The sequence below is a fragment of the Episyrphus balteatus genome, chromosome 2 (genome assembly GCF_945859705.1).
Source record: "Episyrphus balteatus chromosome 2, idEpiBalt1.1, whole genome shotgun sequence".
Lineage (NCBI taxonomy): Eukaryota > Metazoa > Arthropoda > Insecta > Diptera > Syrphidae > Episyrphus > Episyrphus balteatus.
Genome location: NC_079135.1, coordinates 87,479,255 through 87,494,112, shown reverse-complemented (window position 1 = coordinate 87,494,112; position 14,858 = coordinate 87,479,255). Strand labels below are relative to the sequence as shown.

The following is a 14,858-nucleotide window of genomic DNA, read 5'->3' as shown; positions in this document are numbered from 1 at the left end:
CTACGCCCGGGTGTAGATTCATAGGACAACTAAATTAAAATGTTTTTGTTATACATTTTTTTTTATGCTGAATTCGTCAGAAAAAATCTATCACGTTGTTTGATATATTAACGTTACAAAAAAAAAAAATTGTTTCACGGATGTATCGTCTCGTAGTAAAAGTTGTTTTGAATTTTAAAGACTATTATTTAGTGGATTCATCATACAACTTTATTGTCGTGGTGCCTTACTCCAGTTCTCAAAACATTTTTGGTCGAGTGTAAAAAAGAGTACTTTTGCCCTTTAAGTCATACTTTTTCTTTTTCAAATTTCGTACTTGGATTATGCTGACATCTTCCGTAAGTTCCATACAACAACCATTTTAACTTGCTACCACAAAGTCTTATGGCTAGTAATTTTTTATTTTATTAAACAAAAAAAAAAAATTCCCGTCACAATTGAGCATTGGCCAAGCGAGGCAATACAAACTTATCAAAACCAATGAATATACTCAGCCCTATTGTGGGTTTCACGTGAACAGGATTCCACCCGGAAAAATTGAATTTCACTTTTCCCCTATTGCGAGTTCCGGGCGAAAAGTTGTTCACGTTGAGACATCTCCCTTTATTTTCAACTCTTTTTTCAGGTAATTTGCGAGGTATTAGACAGCTCTTCCGAACATGAAACTATTTCAGCGGAAAATGTAAATTCCCTTCAGGCGAAACTCATGATAGATCTTAACATTCCAGGCGAACAAAAATATTCCGGGCGGAAAACATTCCACGTGAAACTCACAATAGGGCTGACCCTCCAAGTATGTATATCATTGTTATTCATTGGGTTCCGTTTTTGCAAAAAAAAATCAATCAAATAACTCCACAGTAAAAGTGAAACTGCCTTTCTAGAATTATTAAAAATTTAAAAGATAAAACATTACATTCATATCATGTGTTTATTTATGATTTTTAAACATTTCCACAACTAAGTCACATTAGTATGAGTTATACACGAAGCCATTCTCATCTTTATTAAATTAAAAAAAAAGTCTATATCCAGCCGAGTGTAAAATAATTGTCATAGTTTTTTTTTTTCTTTTTTTTTTTTGGAGACATTTTTATGTAATCATTTCCATTAAATTGTACAAAAATATTGGTTCTTAATCTTAAGCTTGCTACATAAATGGAGAAATTTTAACAAAACTCATTACGGTTAAGTTAAATTTAAAAACAAAAACAATATCGTCAATTTGTTTTTTTTTTTTTTTTCTTTTTTTTTTTATAGATAATATTATTCCCACGATACTCAGAGAAATAAAATCATATTAAATTGTATCGTCTCTTTTGAGGTTATCTCAATTTATGTATGGATTGATTGATACAAAGACGACCATTTAAAACTGTTAAACTTAGCATATACATTTTATATCGAATAATGATCTTAAAATAAAAAAAATATATATGTATTCACGGAGGTGGCTGCATTCGTTAATGGAGCTACAGATAATATTAGTGTATGGTTTTGCAACGAGTGCAAGTTTTGAAGAATAAAGTTTTATTTTGCGATGATTTTTGAATTTTGAATGCCCACTTAAATCTATCAGGTCAATTTGGATCTTTTCTTGGCAATGGCATCTTCGACAGCTCTCAGCTGTTTTAGTAGTTCCTCGCGCCTGTTCTTCTTCATATCTTTTACTTCTGGTTTGTCTGATGAGTTTGAATTGCTGGGTGATGTTAGTGCTGATGCTCCAACAGTAGCTTGTTTTTTAATTTCAATTGATATTGGTGATCGTTTCTTGACAGCTTCAACTAAATTAAAATAAAAACAAGAATATTAAATTGATGTTATTTTTTTTTTTCAAAAAATTAAAAACTTACTCTTTTTCACAGCTTTACGTTCGTTAGCTATTTTATCAGTTGTGCGCATGCGTTTAACTGGAGTTGCTCCCCTAGATTGTGACGAGCTTTCAGATGATGATGACGATGAATCCGAACCAGAGCCACTTGAATCAGAAGATCCTGCAAAAAAAAAAATTAAGAAGTTGTTAATTTCAATGACATTGAAAATAAATAAGTGTTACTCGAACCAGAGCTACTTGATCCGCGACGTTTTTTATTTCTATCAGTTCCAGATTTCTTTGGAGGTGGAGAAGCTCTTCTTTTACGATTGCTCGGACTGTATGTTGATCGTTTTTCTGGAATTGGAGAAGGTGAAGAATGTCCACGCCGCTTTGCAACTGGTGAACGTACAATGCCTTTGATTAGGTAGCACACACAAAAAATTGAAGAAAAAACGTTTTTGTTATGTTTACAGAACAGAGCACAAATGCTAGATGAAACAAATGTTACTAACTACATGCTGACAGATTTTTAGTGACAATAAAATTGAACTTATCCAAGTCTAAAATATGAAACTACTTAACGTTAAACTTCTTTCTAGGCTTATTCATAAACGAGTGAAGTTACATTATTTAGTAAATGTGAGACCCAATCCATTGCTGGGATACTAACGAAATGTAAGAGGAGAGGCTGGTCCATAATATTTCAGGTAGTACCGAAAAACTTAAAAGGGTTAAAGTATATAAAGGCCATATATATGGTCTCATTGGGCTGACAGTACCATTGAATTTTAAATCGCTTAAACAATTTTGAAATGAAATGCATGGCTGAAATATTGATATAAAGATCAAGTTTTGCTTGTTAGTAAAATTGATTTGACCCTCAATTAGAAAGATACAATTACAAGATACAATTCCTGAGCCCGAGACTCAAAACGTCAAAGAAGTGATAAAACATTAACTTAGTCAAAAATTCTTTAAACATTTCAGGAAAAAAAATCAATATCCTGTAACAAACCTAATCCGAAAATGTGAATTTTTTATACAATACAAATAAAACAACTCAAAGAAAAAAATAAGTGTTTCAGGAAAATACGTGAAGCTTTACAGATAATAATTCTTTAAATATTCTTTACTCTCTGCCATTCAGAGTTATTTTAAAATGTGGATAACGACCATTACAGAAACTCACAACTTGGCTTCAAATCATAAGAAATTCAAGTTCCTATTATTTCAATCATTTCCAACGAATGTAGCAATCGGTTGGAAATGGCTTGGCAGTTAACTTCTAAGAAAGAAGAAAGATCTTCGTTCGTTTAGCAAAATGGAAATCTTGAAACGATGGAACCAATCACGACTGCCAAAAGTATTTGACGCCAAAACAAAATTACTAGTGATTTGCAACAAGGTTTTTTGTTGTGCTTGTACATAATTGAAGGGCTTATTTGGTTAACATTATAAGCCACATGTAAAAAATCACCCAGATATCAAAGTTTAACAATTTTAATAAATTATAATTTTATTTTTTGTTTATGGTTTTGTTCTGTATTATACAAAATAATTATCTTTTGTTTAAAATAAGGGTATTCACGTAACGAGATAATTTTCTACTTTTGCAGAAAAATAGAAAATTCCGCAAAAGGTTTAAATGAACACCCTAGCAGCAAATAATTGCGTAAACAAGGGAAACAAACAGTTGTTTGTTAAACGTCAAATTGAACTTATAAAATTTGTTCAATTAAAAAAATAAAATCAAGCTAATTTTGCAAAAACTATGCAACAATAAAAAAAATGTAATTTGCTCAGATAAAATAATATTCTCTTTTCAATATTAACATATTTTATTTGTGGTTATCTGAACAATAAGACATAAATCGCGTTGAAAAACATATTCCAGATACGGGTATCCCAGATAGCCTTTCTGATAGGTGATTGAACACACCAAAAGTTTATCAGATTTTTTTCTACGGTTTCTGCTTCAAATTTGTGAGATAAAATTCTATGATTTGCAGAACATTTCTCCAAAGGAAGATGAATTCAAAACACACACTTTGTTTTTTTTATTTTTTCTTGTGTAATAAACAAGAGAAATCTTTCATCTTGCATTTTGTTTTTTTTTTTTTTTTTAATAAAATAAATAAAACAAATAGTGTTCGTTCATTCTAAACAGAGTGTAACCTCTGGATTCCTCGATCTGCTCGGTCATTTTTTACCGAACTTATTGAACAACCCCTGATCGAGATCTGATCTAAAAAGAATAAGGCACTTCCAAAAGCTTTCTTTTTTGGATCTCCACTTCAGATCCAGAGCTTCCTGTTTTTTTTCTTTTTTCTTTTTTTTTTTTAGAGAATGTAAATGTAAATAAATGCATTTAATTTATGACTGAAAAATGATAGAATAAAATGGTGCCCACAACATTATCTATGTTATTATTGAAAAGTTATGTTACAAAACGAATTTTTCGAAGCAACAAACTTAATGCAATTGGTTTTAATGTTACAATGATCTTAAAATGTTTAAAATAACAATGATTTATTAACCAAATCATTTAATTAAAAAAAAATCTTACTTGGAGAACGCCTTGGTCGCCGGGGACTAGGCGATCGAAGACCAGCACCACCACCACTTCGAAAATGTCGCCTTGGTGGTGGACTTTTGTGTGAACTGCTATTATAGCGACGTCTATGCTCTGGACTTGGCGATCGACTAGATTCCGAACTCGAATCGGATTGTGAACTAGTTGAACTGGAATAAGATGAATTGCTACTATAGCTGCGTCTATCGCGGCGACGTTTGTCGCTTCTCTCACGATCCGACAGAGCACGACCACCTGGCGACTTGGAACGCATCCATGGATCATTCCATTCGTCACCTCTTCCAACGGGTTCGACTCTTTGTACAATCACTTCACGTGCTGGACGCACTCTTCTCTCGTCCTCATAATGAGGCATGCGATGAGCTGGCAATTCTCGATACCTAGCACTGCGACCATAAGGATCTAAATCATCATAAATTGGTGGTGGTCCTCTGGCAAAACGCTCCGGTGGTGGATATAGACCAGGTGGCTCTTGATAATTTTGATGTCTTGGATATTGTGGAACAACCTTAAAATAAATAATTATTCAATAAAAATCTATCGAATGAATTTTAAAATAAAACTTTACTTCTGGTGGTGTAGCTCTGTCCTTAATGTAGTAGTTGTCTTTTTCAACATCATCTGGGGACAAAGTCAAATTCATTTTCTTATCTTCAAAGTCCATATCTTGTTCTTTGCGCTTGTTGGCTTTGCGCATCATTTCCTTGGCAGTGCGTAGACCCCGTTCCCAGGCGCTTTCGACAATAGGAGGATCCTGTGCTGCAACAGGTGGAATGGCTCTGGGGTCATGGTGTGCAACAAACGGAATGGCCGGATGATGATGTATTGGCGGAGCACGATGATGAAGAGGTGGTCTATCAGTGCGGTAATCATGATAATTATCATGCCCAAAGGCAGCTGCCAACGGTGGCCGACCTCCTCCCGTAGGAACTGATACTGGTCGCACCATATCAAACATTGTGTAATTGCCCTTGTCGGTAACACCAGGATGCAAGAAACGACAACTCATGCCCCAAGTGCACTGACCTCGTGTATAAAACCTGCATACTGGTTTGGGTTCTGTTTCTTCGGGACGCTTTTCATCTTCATCTGAAACCTCACCTTCCTCCAACTCTTCACCCTCTTCAGCTTCACCATCGGACTTGTTAGATTCATCCTTTTTCTTGGCATCTTCATCAATCTTCTCTTGTTCCTCTTTGCTGACTTCAGGACATTCTCCTTCCTCGGCTTCGAAATCGAGTGCATCTTCATCGTGTTTCTTTACTAAATCATCGATATCCGATTCAACATTGCCATTATTCTTGTTTCCACATTGCGACTCATTATCTTCTTCTAACTTTTCAGCGACTTTTTGTTGGCACGCTTTTTTCTTGTCAAGTTTTTGTCGTAAGTCGGTTATGATTGGCTCATCCTCCTGTTCTGGGTCGTGACTCCGCTCTCGCTCGCGTTCATGTTCCCGTTCTTGTTCTTCTTCTTTTTCATCATCTTTTTTAATTGTATCTTGCTTTTTCGAGTTTTCAACTATTTCACCTGCATCATCGTCATCATCATCATCATCGTCGTCGTCCTCATTACGGCTATGTCGAGAGTTATTTTCTTCAGTCGCATGCTCTTTTTCTTCTTCCTCAGGCTCTTGTGGACGATCAAGATCATTTGTATTTGTTATAGATCCATTAGTTGCTTCGTCATCAATAGACATTTTAGTGGTCTCTTTGTGGCCATGATCTAGACGTTTTTCGGAATCCATTTCACTTACATCACTCAAATCTTCGTGTGACATATTAATAGCGCCATCTTCACGATTATCATCTATGCTGCCACCAGCACTGGATACACTAGAATTTCTTGAGCTTCGAGATTTTCGTCTAACGGGTGAAATTGATTGATTGCGAGACACTACACCTTGCCTCTGAGTGCCACTTTTAGCACTCTTGCCACTCTTGCCACTTTCTTCGCTGCTTGATCGAGATGATGCAGGTTTGCTGGGCGATTTGTTGTTCTCTTTCGCACTTCCAGCTTCGTCATCATCATCACTAGACGATGACGACGATGATGATGATGAACCAGAGTTCGATTTCGATGAAGCTCTCGATGAACGCGAGCTAACGCGTGACGAACGTGATACTGCTCGTTCGCCACCCGATTGGGGACTTGCCGATCCCGACTTATTCGATCCAGATTTCATAGATGTCGTTGATTTGACGGATGCCGCCGATTTTACCGAACCAGATTTCGAACGTTTGGGTGCTTCTGGACTCGATGCACGTGAATTATTCTCCGAATTATTATCATCTGATGAATCCGATGAATTGGACGCCGACGAACCAGGGCGTGACTCATCTTCTGAGTCCATATTTAAGATGTTCTTGGAAATTACTGCTTAGAAGCAAACTTCGATGCTTCCCAAAATGAACAATCTGCATCAATTATATATAAAAGATTCTATTAGCTTTTTCGTGATCATATTTTATGATTGAAGAAATGTTTCATATTGGTAATAAATCTATAGTAGAAAAATTAAGAATTTATGAAATAGAGTTGCTCTAGCACATTCTAGTTTAATTATTAAATATAATTATATTTATTTTCTTACACTTTTACCCTAAAACTTCGTTATTTTGTCTTTGTTTTTACTTGTTAAACCTTTTTTTTTTTTCATTAAATTGGTTTGGAAAAGCAGGGTTCAAAATGCAACATTGGATTGGCTTTTAATGTGTAAAATTGTGAGTATATGGTATGTTGTAAAATATTGAATATTAATGGAAATAGAAAATTTAAGGGAAAATTATAAAAGTTTCTTGGTTTGCAATATATAAAACCTAAGTTGCTTCGATTAAACTTAAGATGTTATGTAATAATTTTTAACAAAAGCATCCAGTTTTCTATCAAATTCGAACTTTGAGAAAGTCAACATTTTTAAACTGTTTGACAGCTTGCTAGGGTCTTGATTAAGGGAAAACCTGCAGACATACAAAACTAACCCGATTCTTTGCACAATTGGGTATAATTCTGAGCAGCTTATAACACAGTTAGTGTTTGGTAGGAACCTTCATTTACTATTTATGGTTAACGTCACAAGGTATAGCTAGATTTTTAATATAATATTTTTCTGATACTGGCCAAAGCACAAACTTCTTTTCGAAATTAACAATCCTTGAAGAAGACTCCCAGCCGGATAAAATCCAAAGTGCCAGGGATTACTGATTGCCATGAGTAAGAACCGAATTAATTGTTGAAGTTTTCCCATGACCTTTTCTCCCCTGTAGCTTGAATGCAACATATTAAAAGCTCATGGTTGGCAGCTATATTAGTGCTGTGTTAAGAAGAAATTAGTCCACCCTATCTTGGCTACAGAGGCTTCTTCTACTAGACCCCCCATAGAGTACAATCCCAGGACATGCTTCGGTCAAGATAAAAAAAAAAAAACGATCAAAATAAAAATTAAGTGTAGAAAATATAGAAATTGACAAATACATATTTAAGGGTGTAGGAATACTTTTCAAAGCAACATCATTCTCAAAATTCGTTGTTACGCTCTGTTTCCAAGCTTATAATAGCAGTGTTTTTTGGTAACTCAGTACTAAGCTCAGTAAAATTTTGCACGGGAAACAACAACAAATAATTGCTAAGGATAAACAAAAGTTTACCTGAAAAATCGATTGGCATCATTAGTTTTTCGATTTATCGGAACGTTTTTTCAATAATTTTAAGCTATTTGCCCGGTTTGAAGTCATTTTTCTTGTTTATATTGCTATTTTTTCGGCTTAAACTTTATTTATTACCAGCATAAGGAAAAATAAACAATTTTATGCAATTTATTTAACAATTTAGCAAGATTTTATTGAAAAAATTCAAGGAATTTGGATTTTTGCATTGTTATCGTTTTATTATGTTTTAGTGGAGTAACTAAAGCAAATTACAGATCAAATTTTCTTAAACGTCGGTAGTAAAAAAAAAAAACGCTGTTAACAAAGAAATATTTTTCGTTGAGTTTATTGCATTGGCTACCATTGTAGGGGAGCATCCTAATATAACCTTGAATTTAAAAGTAGGTTTTCCCTTCTTCAAGCAGCTCTCGTATACGTTTCTGTTATCCGAACTGCAGTGTTTTGGTCTTCGAAATTAAAATAGATTAAAACCGAAACAAATCGTTTTTTGTTGAAAAAGTTTTCAAATTATACTAGTAGTTACTTTTAAACCAAAAATAAATATTGTAAGTTATAAACCGCTTTTAAATTCTTCAAAAATAATTTTAACTACTATTATTTTGAACAGGTCAAATTAGAAAGAACAACCAAAGGTCAATGACAAATTATTTGGCACCTTCTTTTTTCATTTTAAAACTACGATACATTTATTAGTAATTGACCGTTACAAACTTTGACATCAAAGAAATTAAAATTTTAACCGTAGAAGCACCGTAAATATAAAAAATGTTATTTTGTTGCAGGCACTACTATTATTTTGAACACAGCTGTATGTGTTAAAAATTGCCGATGTTGAAGTCTTGTTTTTTAAACGAATAATAAATTTATTTTCAAAACTTTTTTTTTTTAATTTCATAAATAAAATGATGTACATATAAAGATTATTTAGATTATTTACAGAAAAAAAATTATATGGGAGTGAAGGATAAGATTAAATTGTTTAGGCGGTAGAAGCAATTTTCTCACAAATTGATTTCAAATGTAAAAAAAAATGTTTTACAACACAACGGCAACACATTCATAACTAAAATATACATTTTTAAAGCCAGTTATTTATGCTGGTAGTAAATAACGTTTAGCAGAAAAAATAGCGATATAAACAAGAAGAATGGCTTTGAACCGGGCAAAATGCTTAAAATTATTGAAATAACTTCCAAAAAAAATTTTGTTCGAAGTCGTACCGACAAATCGAAAAACTAATAATACCAATCGATTTCTAAGGTCCGAAATAGGGGGAAACAGTCAACAGCGCACATGTCAAAGATTTCGACTTGCACAGTGAATTAAGGGCACATATGTATACCCTTATACATATATAGAAATTAATATTAATTATACAGAAATTATATTAAGGGAGTATAGAAAATCTAAAAGCATTTTTAAAGCAAAAGCTTGCCAACCACAGAAAATGCATCAATTTTTAATTTTTGCAACAATAGTAACCTAAATATTTTCAATTTTTTCTCGAAATATTGAACAAATGTTTGGTTTTGTTTTTAAATTTTAAAAGCTTGTTATTTTCTATGTATGGAATCTTAATTAAAAATAAATTAAGATTCTAAATTTCACAGAAAGGGTATTTCATAAACGGCGGCCTAACTTAGGCCTACGTTAGTCGTGCTCATAAAGTCATATTTGCGATCGTACTAACTTAGTCCAACTGCAGTACATGCTGTTGGAAAACGTCATTATGTCGTCAACTTCGGGCAGATTGCGCAGACACAATTTCATGGCTACAGAACTCACCAAGCCTGCAAAAATGTTCTGCACACTTTTTGTGTTCATTAATGCAACAAAGCAAAAAGACGATATATTACTAACGAAGATTTCCGACGCACATAGGAGTATTGTCATCAAAAACCTGGCCATAATTATTTTTCGTGGTTTTTGTTCTTATTTCTGTTTATAATGAGTATTCCTAAAAGAAAATACAATATAAACCTAGTTTTTGTTATTTTTATTTTTTTACCAAAAACTAAAAAAATTGATTAATGGCCTGTACTCCGCCTGTCGACATTATTTTTCTCAAATTTTTTTCCTCATCCCTAATACGCAATTCCCAGTTTCTTTTCTCTCTTCCCCAACCTTAATTAAGATCACCCAAAATAAATTCACTAATAACATCAGTAAATTTAATTTAAACATAAAAAACGTTGCATAAAGTAAGGAGTATTTTCTATCAGAAATTGAAAAACTAATTGACCCTCAATTCTCTAAAGAGCACCTAAGAGCACCCAATTTTTGTTGCATTGTGTTAAAGAATATATAAACTAATTTATAAGTTTCAATTCATCGCAGAATAACGGGCATACTAAAACAAAATCATTAAAGTTCAAATAATAGCTTACCAAAAATATCAAGCTTTTAGATAATAGTTCTAAGCCCGAATTAAAATAGAAAAAACTATCTAACATTTTCAAAACTTTATTAATATCGTTGATAAATAACTGAAGAAGAATTCTCCATTTAAATTTTTTTAGATTTCTATCACAACATTTCGATATCGCATATCGTCGGGTTATTGCGAAAACTCACTAAGTAACATTTTACTGATTTTGAGTTTTAATTTTTTAAATATGAAAAATTTATATGGAGAAGCAATAAAGTAGCAAGTTTTAAAAGTATTTCTGTTGTTCTGATGTTTTTGATGAGTAGTTTAATTGAAACCTATGATCGAAACTCACAACTTTGCATTTTTAGATTAAAATCAATCAAAAGTGTACTTAGTGAGTTTTCGCAATAACCCGACGATATAGAATAACACTTACCAAAATACTTCGCATTCAAATAAAAATGAGGTAGATGTAACAGTTAACTTTTAACTCATTTTTTAACAAGACAATATCGAAAAACAAAAAAATGAGTGCAGCATATTGACACATGTTTATTTTGCACCCACTTTGCCAAACTTTTTGGTGTCAATTTTGATTTTCAGAAAATCGACTTATGACCAGGTTTTTACTGCAAATACTCCTATGTGCGACGTTTATGAAAACACACAAAACGCGAATTTTCCATTTAATAAATTAACACAAATTTACTTTCTGAATATAAAGACTGATGCTCTGTCATTTCCCCTGGGCCTGAATACCTAAATATCGACCATGCGACAAATAAATCTCGAAATATAAACTTTTTCAACTAACCATATTGGCTCTATTTTTGGAGAGTTTTGAATTCAAAAAAAAAAAAAAAAAAAACAAACAACAAATTAAACAGAAAAGTCTTCAAAACATCGCAGCGTCAAAATTGATGTCTTTAGGCTTAGGGGAAATGAGAGAACACCAGTTCCTGTGGGCTCTAAGGCTATAAACAGAATAGGGACATTCATGAGAAACAATAGAACAAGATACTTATCGTCGGCGTAAAGCAAAATTGTTCTAAGTACATAGGATTTCTTAAGGACTTAGAACAATTTTGCTTTACGCCGACGATATGTAGGTACCTATTTTTTGTACTCAAAACAAAAAAAGTAATTTGAAACAAAAAAAAACAACCCTTTTTGAGAAGCAAATTGCTGTTCTTTTTATACCAAAATAGTCTTGATTCTAGAACAACTTCATTGAACAGACTTTATTCATGTAAGGGCATCACCAATACTTTCAAAAACATTTTAGAAATAAAAAAAAAACTAACCCAACTCAACTTGCATGTTCCCTACTAATTTAAAAAAGAAAAATCTATATTTCAACAATATCCTTCAGTGGTTAAACAAATAGGTACCACAAACAATTAATTTTTTTTTTTTTTTTGTTCTATTTCTCTCAAGGACACGTCCCCAATTATATTCTCAATTTCCATTGAAACGTCATCGATATTTTACACAACACAACATATTCAAAAGGGGCACTTTCACAGGTGGTATCTAGAGAAATCTATAAAAATGTTGCATTCGAAATGCTTTTCCCCACTCATTTTCTATTCATTATATTTGTCAATTAATAATGAATATATTTTGTTTTTTTTTTTTTTATATTCCCCATTGTAACCTTTTTTTGTTTTAAATGAAGAGATTCTAGATCTCTGTAGAGAAAAAAAAAAAAAGAATTCGGCATCCGTTTTCTTACCTTCAACATTTTTTGGATAAATATTTTCATTTTTGAAAATCCCTGCTGGAACACATTTTTGTCTTAATTTTTTTTGTTTTACAGAACAAAAAAAAATACTATTTAAATTAAACAAAAATAAACTTGAATTGAAAACGTTGGCCATAACATTACGACCGCGAAATGGATGCGCGAAACAACAAGGCGACTGTCTTGCACCATTTTTTTAAATTTTCTTTCAAGACATTTTTTTGGCGAACAGCGAGAATGTTAATGGTCTTGATTTTGGTCTTTTTTTCGCACTCGATTACTTCATACATTTTTTACTTATTTACACAATATTTTTTATAAGAGAACTGTTTTTTTTTTAAAGAACCGACTTTTTTTTTGTTAAAACTACACTCTTTTATTTTTTTGTTTTAATTTTTAGCAAACAAACAACTGATTTTGTGAAGGATAAAAACAGAATTTATTTGTAAATAAACATATTAGAAAGATTTTTTATATATTTTTATTTTTATTTCAATCAATGCCCTTCCCCCATTTTTGACAAAAAAAAAAAGAGGAAGGGCTTTCCTGAAATTTGCTTTTTTACATCTTACCTGATGCGTACGAAAAACGTATCGCGTCGTTTAATTTGGCCTCTTCAGAATCTAAAAAATCCACTATTCAAATCTTCTTGAGTGTTTGCTCCAATTTGTTATGGTTTTTTATTGTTTGAAAAAGATTTCGTGAAATCTTGGTGACTTCAGAAAAAAATTATTTTAATTGCTTATCCAAGAAAATCGAACGAATGCCGCTGATGCAGATGGATGGCAAGTAAAGCAATATGGCGGACATTATTCCAGTTTCCAATGGAATGGGAAATATTTTGATTGGAATCGTGGACGTTTGAAATGTCAAATTCAATTTTTGACAGATTAATTGGTAGTATTCATGTCGTTTTCCAAAATTATGGGAGTGAATCACTCCTTTTTCGTGCAATTTTGGAATTTGTTCACGAAGAATTTGACAAGTGGAGTGATTTGACGTTTGCTTTGCATGTGTTTGTAATACGAAATAATGAATAAAATAATAACACAATCTTTTAAATTCACTTTTAGTGATTTTTTACAATACTTTATTGAATTTTTTTTGTAAATAAATATAATTTCCTTCACAAAAAAAGTTAAAACAACCACCCAACAATTTGACAAGCAGTCCATGAAGTCAAATGTAGAAGTATTGGTAATCACTCCGTCACTCCTTCAAAATTTTGGGAGTGAAGAATTCACTCCAAAAATTCACTCCTTTTTCAATTTTGGAATTTGAAATCACTCCTTTTGGAGTGATTATATAGCTAGGAGTGTCACTCCTTGAATTTTGGAAAACGACATCAGTGAAGAATTTAGGGAGAATTTCACAAGAGTGGTGATAATTTTTGTTGGATGTACTCGCTGTCTACAAAAGGTATATTCTGTGCAATGCACACAAAATTAATTTAGTATGCAGCTGAAGTGAATCGAAAAATTTTCATGTCTCCAAAGTCCACACTACACATAAAAAGGTATTATATATATATATATATCAACTGACGCACTTCACTTTTTGAAAAACTGACGCGAGTTATATATTAATTATAATATATTGTTACCAAAGAAAACAGTGTTTATTGTTCTTCGGGTCGATTGCGACTCCCGAATTAGTTTTATTGAAATTATCAATTAATCACTTAAAGCTAAGGTCAATGCATCCACTTTCCGTTGGCCTTCGAATATTGCAATGTATCGATTGTCAGCGGAAAGTGGTGTTAAATTACATTATGGGTTGCGAAGCAACACATATGTTCCGTCATCAAGTTTGCTGACTTGCATCTGTGTAACTTCACCCCCCTTTAATTCAAGATTCTCCTGAATTTTGTTTGTTGCAGTTTGCAGTTTTGTTTCTATATTTTTTATAATAATTTTGACATTTTTGTTCTTTTTTTTAATTATAACTATTAAAACTGCAATTATAACTATGGCTATGATAACAATAAAGATTGTGACTGAGCTTATTATATAATTATTATTTTTGTGGTATTTTAGTTCATTTATATGATTTAGGTTTTCAATTTGATATATTTTTAGCATAGTTTCAAAACTTAATTTTTCTTTTATGATTACATTTTGGTCTTCTTCATATGAAAATTTATGTACAAATTCAATATTAAAATTTGATATTGTAATATTTCTTATATTTATGGTACAGTTATTAATATTTATTATATAATTTCCACTTAAAATTAAATTTCGGTCGTCACAACCATTATTTACAATTTCTTTTTTTAGGTTTTTACAAACAACAAGATTCTCTTCTATATTTATTATTTCCGTTTTGTTGTTAATATTAAATTTACAAAAACCATCATTTAAACAATTATCCATTTTATTCAAGTTTTTAATGTATATATTGTTGGGATCATAGTTAAATTTAATTCTGTTTAGTTCAATGAATTCTGTGGTTAACATATCAATTTCTTTAAAATCTTTGTTGGGCATTGGAATAATCATTTTTAATTGAGTTTGAATGTAACTTTTCGGAAGCTTAATAGCTAAAATTAGTTTTGTACCGTTAAGATTAAATGCTCCTATTTTTGAATGTTTAAGTTTAAAAAAATCTAAGTCAGAACTCACTATTTCTTCTCCTGTCAATATGCTAGGATGTAAAATACCCTG

At 32.0% G+C, this 14,858-nt stretch overlaps 1 protein-coding gene across 5 annotated transcripts; it reads right to left on the bottom strand.

Moving 5' to 3' along the window:
- Positions 1-912: 912 nt before the first annotated feature.
- Positions 913-13,009, bottom strand: LOC129909271 (zinc finger CCCH domain-containing protein 18). Of its 5 annotated transcripts, none has more exons than XM_055986339.1 (6): positions 12,765-13,009; positions 4,978-6,826; positions 4,383-4,917; positions 2,057-2,230; positions 1,854-1,994; positions 913-1,784 (listed from the first exon to the last, which is right to left on the bottom strand). In XM_055986339.1, exons 2-6 carry the CDS (start codon positions 6,760-6,762, stop codon positions 1,576-1,578), a joined length of 2,844 nt encoding a protein of 947 aa, XP_055842314.1. In that variant the 5' UTR covers positions 6,763-6,826; positions 12,765-13,009; the 3' UTR covers positions 913-1,575. The 5 variants fall into 5 exon arrangements, with proteins under 5 accessions (XP_055842314.1, XP_055842317.1, XP_055842316.1 ...); XM_055986342.1 differs by having other exon boundaries at positions 2,057-2,212; positions 12,765-13,008; XM_055986341.1 differs by having other exon boundaries at positions 2,063-2,230; positions 12,765-13,006.
- Between the last annotated feature and the right edge of the window lie 1,849 nt (positions 13,010-14,858).